Consider the following 26,640-nt stretch of genomic DNA (forward strand, 5'->3'; position numbering starts at 1 on the left):
TGAACAATGCGGAGATGCTGTTCAGCGCCGACCAACGGCGTGCCACACAGCAGCGGAAGAAGGAGGTGTGGGCCGAAGCTGCACGCAAGTGCACCGCTGTGGGCGTGACAGTGAGGAGCGTGAAGGACTGCCACAAGCGGTGGGACGACCTGAGGCTGAGGGTACGCAACCTCATTTCCACGCACCGCCAACGCAGCAGTGGGACAGGCGGAGGACCCCTTTCCCCACTGAGGCTGCAAGCATGGGAGGAGCGTTGCAGCAGCGTCCTCCACCTTGAGGAAATCCATGGTATCGGGGAGGCTGAGGCAGGAGTGAGCCCACCTGCAGATGCCGGTAAGTGCCCAAACATGAATGCCACATGAAAATATGCAGTTGTGAGTACTGGGCCAAAGGACCCATTAACAACCCCCCCCCCAGGCAGTGCATGTGTGGGCCAAAGGACCCATTAACAACCCCCCCCCAGGCAGTGCATGTGTGGGCCAAAGGACCCATTAACAACCCCCCCCCCCACAGGCAGTGCATGTGTGGGCCAAAAGACCCATTAACAACCCCTTCCCCCAGGCAGTGCATGTGTGGGCCAAAGGACCCATTAACAACCACCCCCCCAGGCAGTGCATGTGTGGGCCAAAGGACCCATTAACAACCCCCCCCCGGCAGTGCATGTGTGGGCCAAAGGACCCATCATGATCCGTATGCCAACCAATATCACAGAATGCATACATCAGCAATCAGATGCATGTGACTAACACTATTCAATGTACAATCTTAATGACGCATGTGATGCACCCATCTGCCACCACAACAACACTAATTGCATGCCCTTTCTGTCCCCACAGCCGTTTCAAGTGACAGTGATACTGCACAAGAGGCCAGCCAATCTGCACCGGCAAGTAGACAAGCCACCGCCACCACACAGGAGCATGCTGCTGGCAGTTCTGCACCTCTGGCCACATTACCAGCCACTACAGATGTGCTGCCCACCACCACCACCGACATCCCCACCGTCTCCACACTGCCTGAGTCTAGACAGGTGCCACGGGAACCTATCATGGCCACCCAACACAACACCGAAGGCAGCAGCACTGCAGAGGGGGCGGCCTGCAGTGATTACAGTGGCCCGCAAGAGCACTCGGAAACGGGGCCACAGGGGGAGATGCCCACATTGGAAGACCTGGGCTCCTTCCATGAGCTGGAGTTCATCCCCACATCACTGAGGAGTCCCATGAGGTCGCCCACCCCATCCATGGCCGAACTGAATGCCCGCATGCAGCGGATGGAGGAGCAGCAGGCTACCCTCACCCAGCTGGTGGAGAGGCAGCTAGAGGAATCCAGGCTGCAGAGGGAGAGCTACAGCGCCTCAGTGCATCGCCTGTCGAGGTCCATCGGATGCTTTGCAAGCACTATAGTAACCATTGCACGCCATGTGCGGGAGGGCAACGACCACACCTCCAGGATTGTAGAGGCCATGTTGGTTGGCCAACAGGCAAATCTGGCACGGATGCCCTCAATCCCAGATTCTGCACAATCAAACACAACCACCTCATCCAGCTCCACTACTGCCAGTCCAAGGAGGCGCTCGAGTAGGCTAACGGGTCCCTCGGGCAAGGTTGCACAGGCACAGAAGCGCACACGGAAGTGATGGCATGTGATGGCATGTGTGTGGGGCAGTGCAGGACACATGATGGGTACAAGGGTGTGAGAGGGGTGGGCACGTTTGGGTGGTGGGGTAGGTAGTTTTGGGGGTTTGAACAATCGGGCCTGGGTGGGGGTGGGCACGTTTGGGTGGTGGGGTAGGTAGTTTTGGGGGTTTGAACAATGGGGCCTGGGTGGGGGTGGGCACGTTTGGGTGGTGGGGTAGGTAGTTTTGGGGATTTGAACAATGGGGCCTGGGTGGGGGTGGGCACATTTGGGTGGTGGGTGGCCCCGGGTGTACAGCTTCCCTAACCAATGCACCTCCTTCCCTGTTGTTATTACATCAATACATCACCATTTTGAATCAAGACATACATGTGTGGACATTGATCATTTATTTTGCAGTGCAACTATTAATTCATTGTCGTCACCATGTTCGTGCATTTCTGTGAATGTGCTGTGACTCAAAAGTAAATGCGAATCAGGGCATCCCGTGCTCTCTGGCCATCATGTGGACCCCCAGGGGGAGGCGGTTCCATCCCCATCCCCATCTTCCTCATCTGCGTCTGGTGTCATTGGGATGTTCCTGCGCAGGCATATATTGTGCAGCATGGCACATACGAGCGTGATTTTACCCATCTTCACTGGGCTGTACAGCAGTGATCCGCCAGATCTGCTCAGACAGCGGAAACGGGCCTTCAGCAGCCCAAATGTCCTCTCAATCATTCCACATGTGCGGATATGTGCCCTATTGTATGCCTCTTCATGCCTGTTCCTTGGTCTCCGTACAGGTGTCATCATCCATGGCGTGAGTGCATATCCCGCATCACCTACATGGGATGTAGATGGGGGAACATGTCAGTGTTTGTGGCATCATGTCCTCATCTGCTGCTGTGCATTCTTGTATCATCATTCATTCATGCATATGTACCATGCATTGTATGGAGGTATGTTTTGGGCATCACGATGTATGTCGCTAACTGGATATGGGCCTACACATTAACTTGCATGTTTACTGTGCCCTGCGGGTGACATTTGATTGTGTGCATGTCACGGTGCAGTGCTGTCCACACATGGCAGAGTGACTCCACTGTACGGAAGTAGTAAATACACGTAGTCTCATTTACACGCCTCTCGTGCCTTTTGAGGCAGTGTTTCAATTGAGGGTGGGTGTCTGCAGTGGCACAAGGTTCATGGGACAGTGACGGGATTGGCTGTGCCAGCGTATGCACGGGCACATTGTGGTGCCCTGTCATGTCTTCCTTCATGATGTTTGGCACCCGCTGTGTATTTGGTAGATGGAAGGGGGGTGATGCATGTGCGGTCACAGCGGCACACTCACAATGCTCATTGGCCTGGACACACACACACCACTTCGACAGGGTTGTAGCATTGTCAGCTGTAATCCCCCAATAGCCATGTGCTTTGTCCGGCATAGCGTTCCATGTACCGTGGCAACGTGGAATTCCGTAGTACCATTGAGTCATGTGATGAGCCTGGGAAACGTGCGCAGCAGTGTGTAATCAGTTGCATGGCATCACAAACCATCTGGACATTCAAAGAGTGATACTGTTTCCTATTGCGGAACACCGCCTCAATTGCACGTGGTACTGTCAGCTCAACGTGGGTGCAGTCAACTGCGCCTATGCAATTTGGCATGCTTGCTATGGCATGGAAGGCCAACTTGGTGGCAATGACCTCGGGGAGGGTGCGGGGTAGGGCTATGTGTTCCAACACATGGCGCAACAGGGCATCCAGTACCTGTACCAGGATTTTTGAGAAACAGGGTTGTGATATGCCGTGCAGCTCACCAACAGTGTGTTGATAGGTGCCAGTGCCAAGGAAATGCAGTACTGAGACAACCTTCAAGAGGGGGGGGGTGGCGGTGGGGGTGTCAATTTGGCTGCTGATGTTGTTCTCATTCATGGCGGTGATGTGCAGGATTGTTGCACGGTCCAGCCGGTATAGTGTGTGGATCTGTCCTGGGGAGAGGTTCCAGGGTGAGGCCCTGATGCGTGGTATTGCTGGCTGGCGGCGGGGTCGGGCTGGCTGGGCAATGGGGTTTGCCATAGCTGCAGGGTTGGCTGGTTGCCGCCTGCGCCTCCTCCGCCTACGCCTCCTCCTCTGCGCCATTACTGCCACCATGTGCAGTGCTGCCTGTTGGTTGAGTAGGCCCAGTCCCAGTGCTACTAGACCTGCTGCCTGCATGGTTCTGTGTTGTGTTTGGCTCGGTGTGGCCCTTTTGTAGGCTCCCAGTGGCCTGCTAGGTCCAGCTGGGCTGATTTGGTGCACCTGTGCCCTGATTCAGTTCAGCAGGCAGTGTATAACGCCATGTACGCGTGGCGGCAGTTCCGCAACCGTGATCATGGTATTTACGCCATTTTTTTGCCGATATTTCCGTGTCCGCGCTAGTTGTGATGCTCACGGTGTTTCGTGTTGACGGTAACGGAGGGGTTTCCGTGCAGACGGACTTAACGGGACCCCTATTTCCGCGGTGGCGGTTGAGGGTGGTGCTATTACCGGGGCCGCGGGTCATGATTGGGTGGACATGGAAACAGTGCCGGTATGGTTTTACCCACAGTGTTAATTCCGGACCGGAGTACTTGTAATGAAGCCCATAGAATGGGCATCAGAAGATGAAGGAGAAACATAAGAGTTCTAGAACTGGAGAAAAAAAAGATCAGAAGAGTTGTATTAGTTCTATTAGTTCAAGACAATGTTCACTGGGGGAGACTGCTAGAGCCACATCCCACCACAATGCAATCAGTATTTTCTAAGGTGCACCAGTGCACAATTTGAGTTCTTTGGAACACCCTAAAATCCTGTGGTCTAATACAGTTGGGGGCCACTTTTAAATTCAACCAAGCAAGAGTTTAGTTTTTTATAGTGTCTTTAGATTCAAAGTGGTCCGGGTTCTCCACGTTGGTAATGATAAAGTTTCTTTTATCCAGGACGAAACTTCTAAGGTTAGGGTCTGTAATTTTTGGCATTGTTGATTTATTTAGTCGTAAATCCTTCTGAGAAGTGGCAGATGGATTGAGGCATTTGGTAGAAGATGAAGACACCCCCCTTGTGGAGCTTCAACCTCAAGCCAAGCAACAGGAGCCACTATTTTATCTTGTACTGCTGCGAGAGGATTGTTAGATGCCGTCGGGGTAGTTAGGCAGGCTTTATGAGTCTCATACTGGCCATGTGAAGTTTGGGAGAATTTGTCGCTTCTTTTCACTTTTGGTATGACTAAGTCTTGTAGTATAGGCTGGGGGGATTTGAAGACATCAGGACCCACTGATGACACCCAGCGTCGGAACTCCTCGAAACTTGACCAAGACTCCGGGTGTTGCATTAACTGATCCTTAAAAGACGCCCAGCCTAGATTGTTTTTCTGGGTAAAAAATTCCTTATCAAGCTTCTCAGCAGAAATCCCTTTTCTCTCACCATGTTTTTGCAGAAACTCTACTATAGGGGACTGGTTATGCGTCGGGATGGTAACGGTGGAGCAAAACCCATCTGCTCTGTTCTTGTTGTCAGTGTTAAGCTTTACATTGTTATAGAGGAGTTAAGAAAGAAGATGCTGTTCCTTCTGGAGCATCTGCCTCCTTTTAGCGCTAAGCGCTAAGACCTCTGAAAAGGGACTGCTTTTCCCCTGGTATTCCTGCGGTGTACAGGGTAAACATAATGCAGGGGTTGGTGGGGGGGTTCTCAATTCTCCCTGTGGTCAACAGGTCATGGAATGGAGAAGAAGTGGATACTAAGTCTGCTTCTAGGGAGCGGACTATATTCCTGTCCATACATAGCACCCATCTCCCTTCCCCAGCTGCATTCACGTGAGTGTGGAGAAAGCCAGAGAAAGCCAGGGGTCGATGAAACCCAAACGGATCTCAGATGAAGCCTCACACCGCATTTATCCAAGCGGATCCCATCCTTGGACTGGCGTACCACCTTGACATGCCGACAAGCTCCACGAACCTCCGCCGCACTTCTTGATCCTCTAACGCGTCACTGATTAGAGTAAGGCACCCTACGCTCCCTACGCACTTCTCAGCATCAGGCTGCACTGCCTAGCACGGCCGCCTCCGGCGCTTGGAAGCTCTCAAGGGACATGTAATGTTATGGAGTTCTTCTGGGGGCCTCTCACTGCTAGAATTTGTTCAAAAGCTGAAGAGAAACTGGAGTTGAAAATGAAACTTGACCTTGAAGCCCTGCTACAGCCCCTCTCGCTCCCTTTGTTCTGCTGATCTCTTCTTACTTTCAGTTCCCCCATCCCCTTGTGCCTCTTCTCGTTTCCGCTCCTTTCAGCTCCTTGCCCCCTTACATTGGAACTCCCTACCTTTTTCTATCCGTTCCTCCCCTACCTATTCCTCCTTCCGCTCCTCATTGAAATCATTCCTTCTTCATTCCCCTCCCTGATCCCCTTCCCCATCTCACCCTTCTCTCCCTCCTTCTAGTACCCTTCTCTCTGTTCTCTTTATCTTTCCCCTTCTCTTCTAAAATCTCCCTTCTTCCTACTACTCACTTTACTCTCTCTCCCCCTCTTCCTTCCTTCCTTCCCCACCCCCCTCCACTCCTCTTCTTTCTCAAATGCAAATTGTTCTACATGCTGATTTTCAGGTTTGACTCATGTTTACTGTTATTGCTTCTACTGTTCCATGTTTAGTGTATTTTTGTTGTTACCTGTAAAGCGCCTTGGATTAAGGCGCTATATAAAAAAATGAATACAAATGCAAATACAAATAATATAGTACACATATTGTGGGATTCCTCGGAATTGGAGGAATATTGGAGTGTGGTTAAAAGCACATTCAATGTTATATTGGGTCAGAAACTGCATCTTCCTCGAGTGCAATGTATTTTGGGATAGACGGGGAAACGGGGGAGAATACAAAGCAGACCTACTACTGGCTAAAAGATCTATCCTACTACGCTGGACATGGAAGTGTCCTGTCCCCACACGTGGCAAGACTAGCTTGAGGAAGCAATATGGGTTAATATCACAGAAGAACTTTATATATGAATGATCCCAGTGTCTCACTGCCCTAAAGACATTTGGCAAGACTTTCGTTCATATATAGCTTTTGCCAACCACAACTGAAAGGAACAGTTACTGTAAATGTAATGCTCTATTTGATGCTGCTTGTATATGCTTAAGTATCAGATCTTAAATGTAATGCTCTTCGGGATTCCTGATTACATGTCAGAAGTTAACTCCATAAATTGTTTCACTGTTCATTATGGAACGCGTCTGTTTGGTATCTCTTGCGAACTGTACACCCAGTGCATAATAAAGAAAGTAAAAATAAAAAAAAGATAAAGGGCAAATTAATCCTCACTAAATCTACTCAGTCTAAGGGGATTACTCCAATATAAACAAAACTGGCCCTCACACTAAACAGCAAAACATTCAAAGTAAATCATAACATAAATAAGTGAATAACCAACAACCAGTGATTAGGATGACCTTCACTTGTCCTAAGTGATCCCTTCCCAGGGATTGTTCAAAGTCAAATTGTTACAAAGTGTTAACAAAGAAAAGTCTTGAACCAAGTCTTGTAAGTTCCAAATGAAACAAATGTTCACCAAACAAAAATCCACTGGCAACAGTTATTCAGCTTTCTGTTGAAAGTTTTCTCTTCCATTCCCAACCAAGAAAACAGCACCAATGGTAATCCTGGATATCCTCTTTCCAAAATTATATTGCCACAGTTCGAAAGGATAAAGAAAAAACTTCTGCTTCAACATCTTCCCATGTAGTTCTGACCTCGGCAGTGACTCTGGTATAATTGTCAGGATGCTTCTTCTTAGAGTGTTGCTTTCCTCTTAACAACCCACTTCTACTACTGCTACTATGGGAACAGGCTCCTCTTACAGTATGCCACTACTTCGACCATCTTTAGTGCAACATGCTCTGACAGTTGTATAGACCACTACAGTTCAGATAGTTCTAATTCCACTTGATACTTTAGAATTCTCAGGTAACTTAAACACAATACTCTTCAACCTCCACAGGTAGACAAGGCACTCTTCTTTCCTAGACTATAAGAAAAGGGAAGCCTGTTTGCCTCGGTCTGTCTTATTGCCACCAATATAATCTGCCTCTGCTTCCAGTCTGCTTTTCTTTCCTCTTTAACATTCTCAGAATTCCAGATTGTTGACTTAATCTTCTTACAAGCACCCATCTCCCTTCCCCAGCTGCATTCAAGCCTTCTTTGTTCCTTCCATTAGCTACCCAAAAGCTGTATTGACACTCTTCCAGCTTTGGATAACAGTTTCACTCTTGTATCAGAGGACACTGGACCTTTAACAACTCCAACAACTTTAGAATGCAGGTGGAAAGATTTTAAAAGGATTTGCCTACTGGCTTGTGTAATGCGTGTTCTCGTCAGTTTAGCAACTTCTACATTTTCAAAATACTTGTTCTGGATTTTACAAGGTTCAATCTTCACAAAAGAAACTGATTTAGGTATACGCAACCACTCCTTGAGGAGGATCTTTAACTTTAATGACCCATAAAGAATTGTATTCCCCTTAGATAACACAGAGTTCTATTCTAACTTTAGTTGGGAATCACAATTGTTCACACACAACCTTTCTTTAATGTAATATGCCTCGTAACAATGTGTGAAAGTCTTCTTTAGGTTTCCGAGTGATTTGATAAAGCATTCTCCTTCCTAATTAGAGACACATGACCACTCCGGTAACGTTAAACAATCCGACAATGGAAAATGAAAGGTTTTCTATTACACGCGAGCATTTCAACTTGCTTCAGGAGTGTGTGTGATACATTTTCTTTGTAAGCCGGCCTCTTCACAACAACTAACAGTAATTTACTCGCTCCCACTCTTACGCAAGTTAATACAGAGCTGGTAACAGTTGCTGGCAAGGGTTTTAAAGTGAACATGAACACGGAGCTTCAATCACCGGCTCTAGGAACACTGCGGTTGCGAGCTGCTTCTACTTCCCGACTTCTTCTACTTCTGCTACTATGTTAGGCACTCTTGGGACCCACACCCCTCTGCAGCACAGGTATCTCCAGTCCGGCCTCAACCACAGGGATTCTCCTTCAGTCCTCTGTCCCTCGGTTTGCTTATCTACACGGGCCTCGGGTTGTTGCACGATCACGGCTCTGCCATCATAGCCACTAGGCGCACCTGGGAAAACCTTCAATCTCGGCACTTCTCTCTCAGTGCAGGAACAGTAAAGCGGGGTTTGTGAACACAGGAATCTCTCAGGACTTGCAGGTGAAATATGCTTTCCTCTTGCCCCGGCATCCCTTAAGTGAACACACTTCCTCAAGACCCGTCAGCCTTGTGCTCTTCTCCTTCTGCTACTACTCCCAACCTTCCAGCTCCATTCATAGCTTCTTCTACTGCTCCTTCTGCTTTTGCCTTTCGGCTGTCGCCTTTTATGCCTCTTAGGTGGTGCAATTCCTCTCAGGTGCATACCTTGATTGTTAATTGCCTGACCCTGGCAAAGTCTGTTAGGCCTATTTGCCTGTCCTTCACTTCTACATGCCTCTTCAGCCCTCTTCTTCGTTTCAGTCTCTAAGGGATTCTGGGACATGTAGTTTGTTTTAAAAGAATTAGGTTTTCCCACTTCTTTTATAGAATCAAGGGTAGATTTAAATCCCTTATTTTCAAAATAGAAATTGCGGGTTTTAACTTTATTTGTGAAAGAAGGTGTAGAGAACTTAGCATTGCCGCTGTCTTAGCATAGTTTTGGTATTGAGGAGGATGTTTATTTTTCGGGATACAAAAGATCTGTTCTTTTTGCATGATATTTTGTAAATTCACCACCTTAGAATTTCCTATCTCGGTTTTACTAGGAGGTTGAGAAATGTTAAAATGACAATAAGCCGTAACCTCTTATGGCTTGGTAGTAAAAGTATCCCTTTCAGAGGAAAAATACTGTATCTCATTCCACGGATTCTCCTCACTACCCTGCACCCTGTCTCCACCCAGGTGATCCTCCCACAGTACACCAACCCCAGGATTGGGATGAGGAATCGTCTGCCCTCTCATTGCCACCTGGGAGGAGACTTTAGGCAGGGTTTTAGTGAGGGATCCGCAGTATTCTTCACATACCCAGGAGGGTTACAAGGGAAGGACATAGTCCTACAGAGGAAACCGGCGTTGATGTTTCATCTTGGGATCAAGCACACAAGCAGGCCTGCCCAGGCCACGCACAAGACCCCCACCTCAGCACCCTACTAGGAGGGCAATTCACCAACTTTGTTGCACAGTGGGAGAGCACCACCACTGTGACAGATGGGTGCTGAACATCATTCGTCAGGGCCTAACCCTGGAATACGTAGGAAAATATCCTTCCATTCCTCCAATTGCAAAAAGGGAAATACGACCAATCCTTGCTTCTGCAGGAAGTACAATCCATCCTAAGGAAAGGATCAATCGAAGTCGTCCCATCGCACCTCTGGTGCTCCGGATTGTACTCCAGATACTTTCTGGTAAGAGAAGATTCAGGAGGGTGGAGACCTATATTAGACCTCAGGGGGCGCAACACATTTTTCATATCCTAAACTAGTTGGAAAAAGGGTATTTCGTCTCTCTCTAGACATTGAGGATGTCTATTTCCATATCCCCATTCATCTGTGGCACAGGTGCTTCCTCAGATTTGTAGTCCAGGAAAAGCACCATCCTTTTAAGGCTCTGCCTTTCGGACTAGCGCCAAGAGTGTTCACAAAATGTCTAGCTCCAGTAGCAGCATGCCACGGCGCTCAGGCTTTGACATTTACCCATACCTGGATGATTGGCTAGGGCACTCTCCATCTCTGCCACTAGCAACACAGCACACCACAGATACCATCCAGTATCTAACATCTCTGGGGTTCTCACTGAAACTTCCGAAGTCCTGCTTGCAGCCTGCTCAAAGCTCACTATTCTTGGCGCAAAACATGCATCTCATTCCTTTCCATCTACTGGGGATCCACAATAGATTGCAGACTCGTTCAGCAGGGAACTTGGGTCCTGCCACGAATGGGAACTTTACCAGAGCCAAGTTCTCAGCCTATTATCCAGATGGGGCATCAAGAGATCAACCTTTTAGCCACAGCGTCCAACACATAGTGTACCCAGTTTGCGAGCGATTTCCCCAAACAAGGAACTTAGGGGATGCATTCTCACTCCCATGGGAGGGTCTGTTCCTCTACGCTCCACCCCCCACTAATTCATCTGCTTACACAGAAACAGAACCACTGCAAGATGATCCTGGTGGCCCTAGCCTGGCCGTGACTGATTTGATACTCAGACCTGCTCCACCTATTAGTGGTGCTGGACGTCAAATTGCCAACTCCCCCTGACCTGCTTTTCAGAGACAGTGGATCAGTCCTAGACCACCATCGAGCATCCCTCAGATTAATGGCTTGGCTCGTGCGGCTCTAGAATTTGGAAACATCTTGCTGCCTTCAGAATGCAAACTGATTCTGTACAGGGAAAAAGCATAATTTGCTCTGTCTTGCTATAAACACAAGTGGAAATGTTTCACGGTATGGTGTGAAACTCAGCAACTGGACCCGTTGCACATTGAAGCTGCTAAAATGTTGCCATGCCTGCTGTCTTCAGCAAAAACTGGTTTAGCGCACTCCTCTATCAAGGTGCATTTAGCGGCCATTTCCCATTGCACGCGTACCTCTGGCTGTAGAGGTTAGTAAAGGAATTTCTCAAGGGACTGTTCCGTGCGTTCTCCCCTGTTTAGGCTCCTACTCCAGCTTGGGAACTCAATGTGGTCCTCTCTAAACCAATGGGCCCTCCGTGCGCACCTCTCCACAGAGCTCCTTTGAAATGTCTCTCCTGACAGCGTTTCTAGTAGCCATCATGCCTGCCAGGTGAGCTGAAAGCTTTATCCTGCAAACCTCCCTACTTCAGTTTTTACCAGTGCAAGGTCGTTCCACGTACAAACGCTTCCTTCAGGCTGACGGTTCCCTCAGCCTTCCACCTGAATGAACCACTGATATTGCCTGTGTTCTTTGGCTCTCCTTCGTCTCCAGCGGAGTGAGCCTTGCATTCTCTCAATGTTGCAAGAGCCCTCAAGTATTATGTGGCTCGCACAAACGAGTTCCGCAAGTCGTTACAGCTGGTTGTTGCCTTCGGAACAGTCGGTAAGGGCATGGCCCTTGCAAAGTGCAGATGGCTGTTGGTGTGCATTTCACACTGACATCGTCTGACCAACAGGCCTCTTCCAGAGAGACCAAGAGCCCACTCAACGAAAGCCGTGGCTTCTGCTACGACCTTCTTGTCTGGTTTTCCCTACTCAATATCTGCATGACAACCATGTGTAGACCTGTCGATACCTTCACAAGGTTCTATTGCGTCGATGGGGATTCCAGGGAGGTGTCCCGAGTCGGCCAAGCTGTGTTTTGCAACCTGTTTGCATGACGTGAGTGTTCCAGAGGTGAGTTAATTACTTCTGTAGATTTGTGCCTCCGACACATTGGTTGTGTATATGTACTGCTGTATAATTGTACTGTTATGTCCCGTCCCCTTTCCTCCATGCTGCATCAGCGTCCCTTTCCTAGGAACGTGAGACGGAATTTTTTTTCATCCGAAAAAACCTTCCCCTTTAAATTAAGAGGCACGCAGGGGTGCAGCCCTCGGAGCATGCGCTATCCTGACTCCGCCCACCGGCGGCACATCTCAGTCCCCTTTTCTGCGTTGACGGGAACGTGCCGATTTTACCAGCGCTCCTGGGTTTGGCTATGGTCATGTAATACCACGCGCTCTTGTCTTCTTTTCGTCATTCAGGTACTCAGTCCTCCATTGTCGCGCTCCTCCCTGGCGCATGTCGACTTCAGCGGGCTTCAGCAGGTGTCCAATCTGCAAGGGGGTCTTCCCTACATCCGACCCCCATGCTCTTTGCCTCCGCTGCCTTAGCCCTGACCACGGCTGTGACGGTTGTACCACGTACGACGCATTGACTCCATGCGCACTGAAGAACAGGCTAGCTAGGTGGAGGGAGCTCTTTGAAGGGTTGCCTCGTCAAACCGAGATCGGGTCCCAAGGGAGGGCCGCTATTTTGCATTGCACCCCGTAAGGGCGACTCCTTCCCGAGGAAAAGCCCCAGTGGGAGGAAGCTCTTGGGTTCTAGTACCATCACGCACCAAGGCTAGTCCAGCTACTGGCCTCACAGGTGAGGGGTCGTCGGATCCTTCCAAAATAAGTGCTATGGGACTGCAAGGTTCTTTTACCGGGTTTACACCCGGAGGGGCAATGCCCTAGTACTGGCTCAATGTCCGAGGGGGTGCCTGCACGCAGCACTGCAGGCGACACTGCAGAGGGCAATACGCCTTCCAGACCTAGGCCTGAGGTGCAGGGTAGGCCTCATGCTCCATCACCAAGAGCCGTGGAGGAGGTTGGGCCTAGGGAGCCATGCATCACGACTTTGGCACGCAGCTTGACAAAATGGCCGCCGTGCCAGACAACATGGGCGCTCGTCAGTTGCCACTCCTAGGAACAGAGCAGGCGGGTGAATGAGTTTCAAGGTGTGACTGGTGTCAACCAGGTACGTGGCCTATAGTTTATCAGCAGCGAAGGGCAAGTTTCCCCTGCAACCTAGACAGTGCACCCTGGCCCCAGCAGCCACCGACCTCTCTGTCAATATCACCTGCCACCTCTTCTACCTCCGAAGATAGGTTCTTCGAGAGGTTCCTGGCGCTGATGCGAACCCCCAGATGGGGGCCATCCTGCTGGATGCAGTCAGGGACTTGCTGCCTCCGGTCACTCCACCAGCGCCCATAGTTATTCCTCCCATGGCTCTGGCACCACAGGCCCCAGCGCAGCCCCTGCCGACTCCTTCGGTTCCAGCTTCCCTGCCTCCCACAGTACAGGCAGTTCCACACCAGCCTCCGCAGCAGCCCCCAGCTCCGGTCCTTACACCGCAGCTCACGGCGCCCAGTACTCCTCCACCCGCTCTGGACCAGCCGGACACTCTGGTGGACACCGACGAGGAGGCGGATCCTGACACGTCATCCTCAGCAAAGGCCTTCCACAACCGGCTTGTAGGTTTGGCTGAATACGTGGGCCTTCCTCAACCTGGGGTCGAGCAGCCAGAGGAGCGAGTTTTAGCAGAAGTGCTCACTCTACGACCCCCTACCAAGATGGGTATCTCAATGCAGAAGGACATTGTTGCCTTGGCCACGAAGGGGTGGCTCAAGCCACACTCGGCTCATCCTGTCAATCGGCGCCTCAATACCAAGTATGGACAGATGGAGGGAGATCCACTTCTTCTGCTGGCTCACCCTCAACCGCACTCTTCAGTGATTGCTACAGCATAGCTTTACTCTAAGCCTCAGTCGTCCTCGGCCACCTCGTCCTCAGAGTTGCTAGGCAAGGAGGAGAAGATCTTGGAGGCGTACAGGAAAAAGCTGTATTCCAACACCTTGCTGCGCCAATCCAACGCGGACACCATGCTGGCAGCTGCTAACTAGGGGCTTTGGTGGGAAATAGCGGACTTCCTTCCAGAGCTTCCGGTGCAGAGCCAGGCACGCTTCAAAGCGGGTTTAGGAGAAGCCAAGCTGGTAGCGCAGGACATCATAGAGTCCACTGTGGCCCACATCGATACCTCTGGCTGGGCCAGCTGCATTGCCACAAACATGAGAATGATGTCCTGGCTTTGGGCTATTAAATTTAACCCTGATGTACAGGAATGCATATTGAACCTTTCGTTCGAGGGTAGCGACCTCTTTCACTTTACCACCGACGAGGAATTCGATAAAAAGAACAGCTTGCAGACTGCAATGTCTTTATCCTAACAAAGGCCATGTCCAAGGCGTACACCCAGTTGCATCAAACGCTCTGATAGGGGGCAGTCGCTCGGCGGGTTCCAGGGCTTCCAGGAGCGGAGGTCGAGACAACCCGACGGCTCACCCAGTCAGCAGCGGCGCAAACAACAAAAAGGGGGGGGAGCAAGGGCTTCTTCCAGTCCCCCCTCCTCAGCAGCAGCCTCAGATGGAAAGAAAGCATGACGCGTCCCTTCGGGTCCACGTGTCTCCAGTGTAGGGCATGCTTGCCTTCCACGTGCAATTTTGGTGCCAGGATTTTGCGGACCCCTGGATCCTCTCTGTAGTGGCCTCGGGCTACTGCCTACCGGTCCCTTCTCCTCCACCCCCCCTTCCACTCCCACAGATTGGGACGGCAACTCTGCTGCCGGAAATCCAGTCGCTCGTCGAGAGCCAGGCTGTGGAAGAAGTCTGTGCCTCCCAGAGAGGCTTGTGCTTTTATTCCAGGATTTTTGCCATACAAAAGAAGAACCAGGCTGGCCTGAGAGTTGTGTTGACCTATCCACCCTCACTCTCTCCCTCCCTCTTCAGAAATTCAAGATGGTATGCCAGCAATCATTGCCGAGACACTAAACTAGGGAGACTGGATGTGCTCCCTTGATCTGAAGGACGCCTATCTACACGTCCCGATTTGGCAATCACATTGCTCCTTCCTGAGTTTCACAGTCATGGGCTGCCATTTCTAGTAAAAGGTGCTACCCTTCGGCCTCAACTCAGCCCCCAGGGTATTTACCAGACTCATGCATGGGTACCTCCTCAGGGCCCAGGGCCACCATGTCTACCTGGACGACTGGTTCGTCAGGGCGAGATCTCCGGAGGGGGTTACCCACACCTCCTTTGCGCTTATGAGCACTCTCCACGACCTGGGGTTTACTATCACCCTCAAGAAGTCTCAGCTGCAGCCCACGCAGAGCCTCACCTTCCTGGGCCCCATCTGGGATACGAGCTCCGAGAGGGTCTTTCCCTCTGAGTACAAGATTGCGGCCATAAAGAGGGCCACTATGCACTTCCTTACCAGAGCAGTGACCTCAGCCTGGTGGTACCAACACTTACTGGGTATAATGGCAGCGGTCCTCCTCGCCGTGCCACACACAAGACTCAGGATGAGGAGATTACAGCTGCACTTCACAGCCTCATGGAATCAGGAGAAGGGGCTCCCAAGCGGAGCTCATCAGCATGCCTCCTTCTCTCCACTTGGATATCACATAGTGGTCCAGGGACTGCAACCTGCGATGGGGAAGCCCTTCCGGCAGCATTCTCTGCAGCTTACCATCACTAATGACTCCTCCCTAGAAGGCTGGGGGGCCACTCTGGACAGCCACAGCTTCCATGGAGTCTGGACCCGGCAGGAGCAGGAGTCACACATCAACTGGCTGGAACTCTGGGCTATTGGGCTAGCTCTCAGAGCTTTCCTTCCGCTCATTGGGGGCAAGACCGTCCTCATCCAGACCGACAACTCCACCAGCATGTACTATGTCAACAAGCAGGCAGGTCCCCCCACTGTTCACCCTAGCAGTCAGCATGTGTGAATAGGCCCTGGTGAACAACATCTACCTTACGGCCGGAAGCAGACAGACTCAGCAGACTGGGAGCAGACAATTATGAATGGCAATTGAACGATCCGGTCCTGCGGGAGGTCTTCAACATATGGGGCCACCCACAGATGGATCTGTTTGCCTCCTGGAAGAACAGGAAGTGCCATCAGTTCCCGTCTTGGCAGGAGCAGTGCCTCGGCTCCCTGGGCGATGCATTACAGATCTGGTGGGAAGGCATGACAGCCTATGCCTTTCCTCCCACACCCCTGATCCACAGGGTAATCTGCAAGATAAAGGAAGCTCGTCACCTCAGAATCATTCTGATAGCTCCTTGGTGGCCGGCGAGACCGTGGTTCTCCGAACTGCTCAGTCTCACTGACAAACCACCCATTCACCTTCCACTGGGTCCAGCCCATCTCTTGTCCCAGCAGGGGGGGCAGGGTCTTCCACCCCACCCCACAGAATTTAGCCCTTGCAGCGCGGTTCCTGAGCAGGTCATCCTCAGGCACCTGAGCCTTTAACAGGCTAACCTAGAGATCATTCAGGGCGCCAGGAGCAAGGCTACCAGGATCCAATACAAGAGTAAATGGACTATGTTCTGTCATTGGGTGGACTCTAAGGAGATCGACCCCCTTACATGCACACTGGATGATGTAGTCTCCTTCTTGGCACACCTTGCACACTCAGACGTACAGGTGGACACATGTCGCACCTATCTGGCAGCCATAGGGGCCTACAGAAATTTGGAGGTCTTCTTGTCTTCCAACCCGATAGTCAAGAAACATCTGGCAGGTTTGTCCAAGCTCTACCCGCGATCAAGAAGCCACACCCCATGTGGGACCTCAATGTGGTGTTGGGTGCCTTGGCGCACAAACCCTTTGAGCCAATGGCGTCCGCGGACATTGGGCTGGTCACCATTAAGACAGCTCTATTAGTGGGACTCGCCTCTGCCCGCAGAGTCAGCGAGATCCAGGCTCTGGTGGCCTCAGAACCATATACCACTATCCACAGGGATAAGGTGGTCTTGTGGACTCACCCGGCATTCCTACCTAAGGTACCCTCCGCTTTCCATCTAAACGAGGAAATAGTCTTACCTACGTTCTTTGCTGACCCCAAGGACGAGGCTCAGAGAGTCTTGCACTGTCTGGATGTCAGGCGTGCTCTGAAATTCTATCTGGACAGGACTAAAGGGCTTTCGCAAGTCAGCCAATCTTTTTGTCACCTTTGGGGGCTCCGGCCCCAGGTATCAAGCGTCCAAGGCTTCTATTGCACGGTGGATGGTTGCGGCCATCAAAAACCCTGTGAGGGGCAGCACAAACCGCTGCCAGCTAACCTGCATGCTCACGCTGTCAGAGCCAAGGCCACGGCCATCGCTTTCCAGCGGCAGGTTCTGTGGCAGGTCATAAGCAGGGCGCCCACCTGGGCCACCCATTGGGCTTTCTGTAAGCATTACTCTTTGGATGCCGGCTCTAAGTCAGACGCGGTCTTCGGAGAGGCGGTTCTAAGGAACTTATTTGCTTAAGCAGGGTCTCCTCTCTTCCCTGGGGCTACATTCCGTTGTAATCGCCCATGAAGTATGGAGGAAAGGGGACGGGACGTAAGAGTAATTATAAGTTACTCACCGTAGTGACTAACGTACTCTTAGTCCGTAGTCCCCTTTCCTCCATATGTCCCACCATCCTCCCCCTAATAATACCCTCCCCCTAATAATACTGGTGTCATTAGGCAATGTTAAATATTGTTGACTCTTCAATGGGGACTGAGGTGTGGTGCCGGTGGGCGGAGTCAAGTTAGCGCATGCTCACAGGGCTCCCCTCTGCGCCTCTAAATTTAAAGGGGAAGGTTTTTTCTGGTGAAAAAAAATTCCGTTTCCCGTCCCTAGGAAGGAACGCCCATGTAGTATGGAGGAAAGGGGACTAAGGACTAAGCGTATGTTAGTCACTGCGGTGAGTAATTTATAATTATTAAATGTGCCTGGGAATCCATGAAAGATCCACTGCTGGCGAGGGAATACGTTACTTACCTGAAACCCCTGTTCTCCTGCATTGGTATATTTCATGGATTCACATGCGACCCTCACTCCTGCCCCTCTGGATCTTCTTGGTTCTTACTGCCACATTGCATATGCTACCAGATCTGAAGACGGCCACCACGGGTGGACTTAAGGGGACCTGTCTAATTGGCTGTGAGCAGTATGACCCAAAGAACACTAAAAGAGTAATAAAGTGGCAACCGCTGTTTTAAAATGTAACGGTAAACTGTTTTAATATAACTGAGGAATACTAGCCTGACGACGGGGAATATTCAATGAGCATGTGAATCCAAATAGGATACCAATGGGAGAACAGGAGTTACATGTAAGTAACGCATTTCTTATAATCATAGCTACTGATTCTTACATGTAGAATTATCTGTTTCTCAAATTATATGAAATTAAGAGGAGATATATTTTGTGTTTTTACTTGTTTTTTTTCTGCTCTTTTAGGCACATACAATGTACCAGGTTGGTCTAATGGAAACGGACCAACATATTGAATATTTCTGGTCATCGTTAGAAATGTTTACTCAGGAAGAACTCTGCAAATTCATTAAGTTTGCTTGTAATCAGGAGCGGATACCGTTCACATGCCCATGTAAAGATGGTGGTCCGGACACTGCACATGTCCCACCCTACCCAATGAAAATTGCTCCTCCAGATGGAACTGCAGGTATTGTGTATAGCAATGTGTTATTGAAAGAGTGAACACATTTAGCTGTTGTACGAGATTTATTTTTGACTAAATATTATCACTTAAAGTAAAGCACGATTGGAAAGGAAGACACTGTGTAACTGCATTCGTAACAGCCAAGTACAAAGTATGTTGTAGTGAGTTGGCCCCTTAGTAGCCATTCGCTGCCACCATTTGGAGTGGCACTAGTACTATGACATGCTCTGTGCTACGAGAAAATCCTACATTTTGGTCACCATCCAATGCCCTGGCTTATACTTTAAAATATTCAGGCTTTGCAGACCATTTCATGTGGATACAGTGGTGGGGCATGTGCCATATTCCCTTTTACCACTCTTAACAACAAACTCAGCTAGTCTATGGAGTGTACTAATTTAAGGTGAACGTGTCCAAATGGAGCAAGTATTATGTAGTGAAAATAACTATTTAAGCAACGCGTTCTTATGGCCCCCTTTGATTAAACCATTCTTTATACGAGTGCCATAGATTTGAATGTATGTGTGTCTTTTGCTAATGAAAAAAAGATGTCCTTATGACAAAAAACGTTTTTCCAATGCCAAATCTATGCGTAGGATTTTGGCACTTTGTCATTCCAACATACAAGCACCATTTGCAGTGCAGTGCAGTGCAGTCTTATCAAGCAGGCGGGACTCTTTCTGTTACTACTGTTTAAATCTCCCAGGAAGTTTTCTGATCCAGCCTCAGAAGATACAGAATGAGGCTGCTCATATATTGACAGGAGAGCACATGCAATGCTATATTACCCTTGTATTAGAGTGCGTCCTTCAACCACAGGGCTTAATGTACTGTCCATCAAACAGTCTATGATACATTTCTACCCATTCTCTGCTAAGTATTCCAAAGCTACATTTAATCATATATATAATCTGTACTCAATTCAAACACGTTTTTCTTTTTAGAAACCCAGAGGTGCAGTTATATCATAGTAACTTTGATGACTTGGTAATCTCCTAGCATAACTGGTGGGATGAATGTTGTGCTGGGAGGCTGCTTTGGCCTTATGTTTGATTCCTTATGAATACCATTAGCATAGAACTAAATATTCCCACGTTATAGGGAATGGAAAAAGCTTGGCATAAAGATAATAACATAGTTCCCAATTGTAGTAAATTCTCCCACTGTTCTTGCAGCTGATCTTAAATAAGATACAGTGCTATTGGCCAGCATATTTTAAGGGAGAGGAGTTCCCATTTCTAAAGTAAGAGACACTTTCTTTATATTGTGATATCTATCTAAATCGATGACTATCTGGCTCCTACTCTGATGAGTAGTAGGTTACTCCCATGTACGTGGTCTGAATAGTCTGGTATGTGCAGTGGCTGCTTGCACTGTTGCTGGCTCTGTGCATACGGATCTGAAACTGGTACCCACATAACAGTCTGAGAGGGTGCATTTCTTTACAGGAAAGGGAAAGAATGATTTGCCAGCAGAGACCCAAAAGGAGGGGCATGGGTGATGCCAGGGTCGGGGTGGTGTTAGTGTGGTGCAGCTTCATCTGGTATCCCATAGCCCCTTCTTTGTTATTGAAGATGGCACAAGCAACTGGAGACCCAAACGGATTTGGGCTACGAGAAATTGCCATCAAATGTATTGTATATTATAAAGGAAGAGAAAAGGCTTTCAACGAGTTGTGCGGGTGATGATGACAATGCTTAGGGTCAGACCCACCCGCAAACTATGCCAACTGATGACTGATACATGTCTGGATTGTCGGCCAGAGGCTGCCTGATGGGGGTACGCCATGTGATGCATAATGTGTTCCAAACACTGTGTTGAATGTTGGTTTCTTGTGGAGGTGTTTGGGGGTAATGGTTGGGCCTTCATGCGGTGACTTTGCCGTATCCCGTGTTGTTTATTCCTGGATGAATGGGCCCAACAGAGCAGATTGTATTCTCTCACTAATGCCCAGGAATATATGTTGTGTTTCTTCTGAGCCCCAGTGACCACTGTTCCAAGGGCTGGCAGAACTACCATCATAGCCCCTTCCTGCTGGTTTCAACCCAGTGGTCTTTGGTCTCCTGTTGGCAATTGGAATGCCCACTTGCCCAACAAACCAGCCTCCGTAAGTGTCCTTACTCCTTTCCAAGGATGTTGTAGACTCTGTGTTGGATTACGACCTATGCATTGTATGGGAAAGTTAATCTAATAGAGAAATTCACGAAGTGGAAGATGTTGGGGACAAAACAAGTTGAAATACAGCATGCAGTTTTTGTTTGTTAAAATTAACCTCTGACTTAAAGTTGATTAAGTTTAAGTTGATGCTTTTGCCAAAGATCTTTTTCTTTCCAACATAGGAATTAATCAGGTGAACCGTTGAATTCGTACTTTTTATACAGTATGAATCTCATGAATTAAGCAAAGTAGAGCTGCTGTGATGGTACTTTCTAAAATACATATTAATTGATGTTTCTGTTCAGCAGGGTCCCCAGATTCCCGATACATTCGCGTGGAAACATGCATGTTTATGGTTAAACTTCCTCAGTATTCGTCACTGCAAATAATGTTGGAAAAACTGAGATATGCAATTCACTACAGGGAGGATCCTCTCAGCGGTTGATGACGACAAGGTCAATGCTAAAGGCAATACTGAGCATTGCTAGTGACATTACCCAGCTGAAAAACATGCAGTTGATGTGAAATACCTCTGGTGATACTGGAAGGAAGCCGAAACATGTTTCTTTGCTGGACTTTTGTTTATGTTGCAGTGATTTTGGGAACACTCATGTTTTGTATTTGTAGATTTTGTGATGGGGCTGATTAATTTGCTGCCTTGTTTGTGGAATATTTGTATGATAATTAAGTAAAAAAAAAAGAGTTTGTGTACAGTTTAATTTAAAAGTATTGAAACATGTGCATTTGTAATTTTGTATCGTAATATGTAATTGCTCTGCAAATAGAACAACAGTAAAATGGAGTGCAGGTTAAAAAGAATGGATACAAGTTGCAGCATATCACATACTTACTGTTTGTGTTCTACTTCTAAATTCCAAAAGTAATAGTAATTCTGAAAACTAGCTTTCAGCTCTTCATACTTGATCTTTTTTCACTTTGCTTTCACAGGTACTGGGATCCTCAGATGAAAAACGTGGCCAATATCATTAGTTCCCACTGTGTAACGTTTGCATGGGGGATAATTAATATTTGTTTAATTTATCTTGACACTATGAATTCTGTCCAGTATTTCTGTTAGTTTCCAAAGGTAGCCTGTGTAATGGCCCATTAATCTTTGCTTCTCTGGTTCATCATTCCAAACAATTGCTTTTTAACCACTAATTTAAACAGAACCACTAGATTCACTGTTTTTAATTTATAACAAGGACCTAATAAGTGTCTTGAAAAAGACTGCACAGGCATGCAGAAGCAGTAACCCTTCTCTTGACCCTGTGCTTACCCTTGTCCACAACACAAACACGTGTGTGTGTCTGTGTGTGTATATATATACACACACTCTCTCTCTTTCTCTCTGTCTCTCTCTCTCTCTCTCTGAGCAGTTTTTTACTGAATAGATCCAGATGTTTCTTAGGTCCCAATGTCTTTGATAAGTGTTGTTCCATGATGCCAGATCAGCACTTCCCATTGTGTCACTTCTCCATGCTCCAGTCCTACAATTATCGGATGGGTAAGAAAACATCTAAGGATTACGCTGGTTACTCACCCCGGCACACATCACCAATACCACAGCTGCATTCCCTGACCTAAGAATAGCGACTTTGAAATATATAGTCTTGAGGTTGAAGATATACAGGTAATGTTGGACTAGAATGTTTCCAACTTGGGCCAATCATACAATTTTCACAGAGCTGCAAATGGCACCTATTATTTAGTTGAGACTTTATTGGCTATAGTCATACATGCCAATTAATGCTACCTCATAAATGACAAAGTATGTGCGGTAGCTTGGAATCGAATACAAACTCCAGCCCAGAATCCTTTGGTTCCTCCCCTATATGCACATGGCATCTGTGATGGCAGAGGTTTTCATACTAGAAATGCACAGAATAGAGATACTCGGCCTTCTCTTGAACCCAGGTTTCAAACAAGTCTCTTGGAGTAGAGAGTTTCTTTTTAAAATGGACTTCAGAATTCCTTTTCATTTTGTGTATTACAATTTGGTGATTCTTGCACAATCCAACCATGCCTTATTCCTTATCAATAAACTGCAGGGATTTTAGTTTTTAGCTTTGCTGCAAGGCTGAGCATCTGTGAGAGTTGGTCATTTCTCGGTTGTTTTCAGAGGCTGCTTCTTTGGCATTCAGGAGGTAGTTCATGCTGTTAAAGCGGCAGATGTTTCAACTGCAGTGTTCTGCTCTAGTAGCTGCAGAGGAGTTAGCCCCCTCATTAGACTCTGAATTGTGATTATTGAATGACTTTCCTCCTGATTGTCAATGTGAATCAGACGATAATTAGTAGTAGAGGGAACAATATCCTCCAAGACAAATTTCCTAGTTTGGACTCTGTGTGGTTATGTAACCTGTCACCTGGTTATGTCACCTGTACTGTCCACCTTAAATGGCTAGTCAGAAGAGCGCTACACAAGCAGGCCGGTTTAGCACTTCTGCCCGTATCCCAAGCAGCTAGTGATCACACAGTAGCAGTTATTTGGATTGTGCCTTGGAGATTATCGAATACGGGTGTCATTGTGCAGTCAGGACGTCTTGCTGGGTACAGTGGATGTTCCTTTTTTTATTGCGTTTTTCTGTCAACAAATGTTCATATTCCTTGTTTTGCTGAAATTCATCCAGTTCCTGATTAAATTTTGGGTTACACATTACTAGTTACAGGATCGACTAGGCCTTGTTCATTTCCTCTACTGCCAAAATATATTGCAAACTATTCTTATCAGCATGCATGTAACCTTTCTGTGAAACCAGAATTGTGTTGGCTTGACCTTTGAACTATCTCTGTAATCTACTGCATATATTTAGCATACCATTATTGTAATTTAAAACTCTTTTTCTACAAGAAGCTTATTTTAGTTGGTGTCGGTGAACTGCATACCATGTTATCTGATACATTAAAAATGTGTTTTACGTTAATTAGCACATTCTGTAATCCCTTACCTTAGTATTGTGGTCTTTAAAAACTTGACCTCAATCTATATCTGGCCCTGTATTGTGTCACACTGTGTTTCCTAAACCATGGTTATTTGCTATTGTTTCCTCTAATGTTGCCTGATGAGCTCAAATACTCTAATATGTGTGGTCCCTTAAAGGCTATCTGAAGGCAAAGGTTTTACTGATGAATGTACTGATCATTGGTATGAATACAATTCTCTATAAGGCCATATGGTTTTCACTTGTGAGAGTTTTCAAGCATACACTTATGCCTTGTGCTTCCTCCTCTTAGCTGTTTTTTAGATATCTTGCTGCACCTCCCTCCAATATTACGGCTCATTCCATATTTATTGAGGCTGTGTTTTAAAATGTGTTCCTTACATTATGACCCTCCATTTCAAAATAGTTGATCAAGTCTGTTGGAAAATCTTAATGAGATGGTCAATACCTGTAACACACATTGTCCATCTGCCTACGTGTCTCAAGTGTGCCACCATATCCATCATTCTGTTTCCTCTGCTCCCTTGTCAATCATTTCAGTGGAGGATCAGTGATGATTCTTTAATTATACCCACTTATTTTATTTTATTTTATTACATTTGTTATACGCCCAGACCCGGGGGTATCACGGCGTAGTTACAGACAATGGGATAATGCAATCTTAGAATGAACATAGAGGTGTAAAGGTATAACAATCAAAAATGTACAATAATAGGAATCAATAATATACACTAATATACAAAGCAGTCAGGTAAAATAGTTGATTGGAGGGGATTAGTGCACTGGTTCAGTTAGAACTTGTTGAAGAGCCAAGCCTTCAAAAGGCTTTTGAATTTGCTGTCTCAATATATACATCTGCTATATAATTAAATATATTTATCTTTTAATTATATGGCTTACGTAAAGACTGAGCAATTAGGTCTTGTATGTAATAGGCAAAGGTTTATGCAAGCCAGGTACGGGGTGTGTGTGTGTGTACCAATAATTTTATGAATTGTAGGTTTACAAGTGGCTAGAATTTTCTAAACAGTGATACTATAAAAGAGTTTGGAGATTAAGCCTTAAAAAATAATTAACTTTAACTTAATCATTGCAAACGTGAGTAGGAGCCTGCTAAAGCTGTCCAAATGAATATTTTCTGAGTAGCAATCCAGAAAGTTCTGGTATGTATAATATATATATATATATATATAGTATTAAATAATTAAATATATGAGGCAGAACATTTTGATGTTAACCAGTTACCATGACATTTTCAAAGCATCATGATTATGCATCTAATTGTTACATCTAAAACTCAAAGAAAACAAGATGGCCAATGTGTTGCTAGTGAAGGTGTTATTCATTTTATCAATTTGAACATGATTCAAGGATATTGCATATATGCGTTTTAAAATGGCTTTCTTTTGTGGTTATACTTCAGAACATAACCCCAATTAAAGAAAGGTAAATATATTTTGCTTGACTGATGCAAGGCTTTAGCATTAACAAATTCAAGAGAATTAAAAGAGAAAGATTGAGAGAGTTGTTCCTAAAAATTACATGCTTTATTTTGTCAACAATTCCTAGTTCAACGTTACCATAAACATTATATTTTTATGCTAAATAATCAAAGAGGAATTAAAATGACGCCTGTGTTGCCACACTAAGTACCCTATTTTAAATGTAAGTGCCAGTACTGAGCATAAAACCTTCATTTGGAGCATAGTTTCCCATTCAAGGATCAATGACTGTGTTACAGAACAGGAATTTGCCATAGTTTTTAATTGTCTAAAAATGTCAAAGCACTGCTCAGCTTGTTCCAGGGGATGGGGATTGCAAATCTATATTTATTGTATATAAATGTGAATAATGAGAGTTATGAATGCAATATTTAAAGGGCTTAGTGTGTATAATAAAATAATAAACTGCCCCTGACAAGTGTATATGCCTGTTGTGCTACATGAGTGAATGGAACATTTGTGTGAGTTTTAGTATGATATACGTTGGCAAACACAAGCTCCCAATCCTGTCTAAGGCTAACGTTTTTTCTGTAGCCAAAGTAAAAGATGGATACAATAAGTCTATTTCATGATCTTCCACTATATCGTTAGTAAAGAAATAGGTGTAAACTAAATATGAATTTGCAAGTTCTTGGATCTGCACAAATCACCAACTAAGAAACAACAATCAAATTGTGTTCCTCAGGAAAGAACTGCTCTATCATTTGGTTTTATCATTACATTGCTAGTTTGTTTGGGTTCATTTGTGATGCCTCAGTTAGAGGAGTTTGGGAGCTTTGTATGCCAATCTTTTTTAAATTGTAAAATTACAGCTCTGAGTAAGGTAACTGCTGCTATCATTAATGTCTCTCCTCCTTCCAGAGAGTTGATTGAAGTATCCACAACTTGGCCCTAAATTGTGCTGTACAGTTACTTGGTGTATATTTATTACAGTTATTTATGGTGACATTTACAGAAGCCCTTTCCTTCACTCAATGCTGTGCATCTTGTCTGTATTGATATTTAACACAATGTTGTGTAAATGATGCATACTACAAGAAATTAATTAAAATCCTTCATCTAATTTTGATTTAACTTAGTGTTATGATTTCTTCCTATCTTCGAAATTAACAAGCTTTAGAATTTTCTGTGAAAATAAAATGGCCCAACTTCAGGGAAATAAGCAGTGATATTAAAATGCAGGGATGCACAGAATTGTTTTTATTAATGTTATGGTTGACTGTAATATTGAAAAATGTGTAGTTTTTGTCTGCAGAATTAAGTGAGTAAATGAGGGTGATGATGGTGACAAGTAAACTGTTGTTCTAGCAGTTAGACAAATTGTATGTTTGTAAGTCTGGTGAAACCTGGTTACAGGGAGCAGAATCTGCGACAGAAATAGGC

General features: G+C 46.7%; 1 protein-coding gene across 8 annotated transcripts in view; it reads left to right on the top strand.

Annotated features, from left to right (window-relative positions):
* The window catches only part of HECTD4 (HECT domain E3 ubiquitin protein ligase 4), a 4,298,785-nt gene extending 4,272,454 nt beyond the window's left edge, over window positions 1-26,331 (top strand). For 5 of the 8 annotated variants that reach the window (XM_069619495.1, XM_069619492.1, XM_069619497.1 and 2 more), the window contains 2 exons: window positions 18,437-18,659; window positions 21,119-26,331. In XM_069619495.1, the coding sequence (XP_069475596.1) occupies window positions 18,437-18,659; window positions 21,119-21,258 (363 nt within the window). In that variant the 3' untranslated portion in view covers window positions 21,259-26,331. The remainder of the gene's footprint in view (window positions 1-18,436; window positions 18,660-21,118) is intronic. The other 3 variants (XM_069619493.1, XM_069619498.1, XM_069619499.1) reach the window with 1 other exon arrangement.
* The last annotated feature ends 309 nt before the right edge of the window (window positions 26,332-26,640 follow it).

Source organism: Ambystoma mexicanum, chromosome 10 (genome assembly GCF_040938575.1).
Source record: "Ambystoma mexicanum isolate Mex_15411 chromosome 10, UKY_AmexF1_1, whole genome shotgun sequence".
Classification (NCBI taxonomy): Eukaryota; Metazoa; Chordata; class Amphibia; order Caudata; family Ambystomatidae; genus Ambystoma; species Ambystoma mexicanum.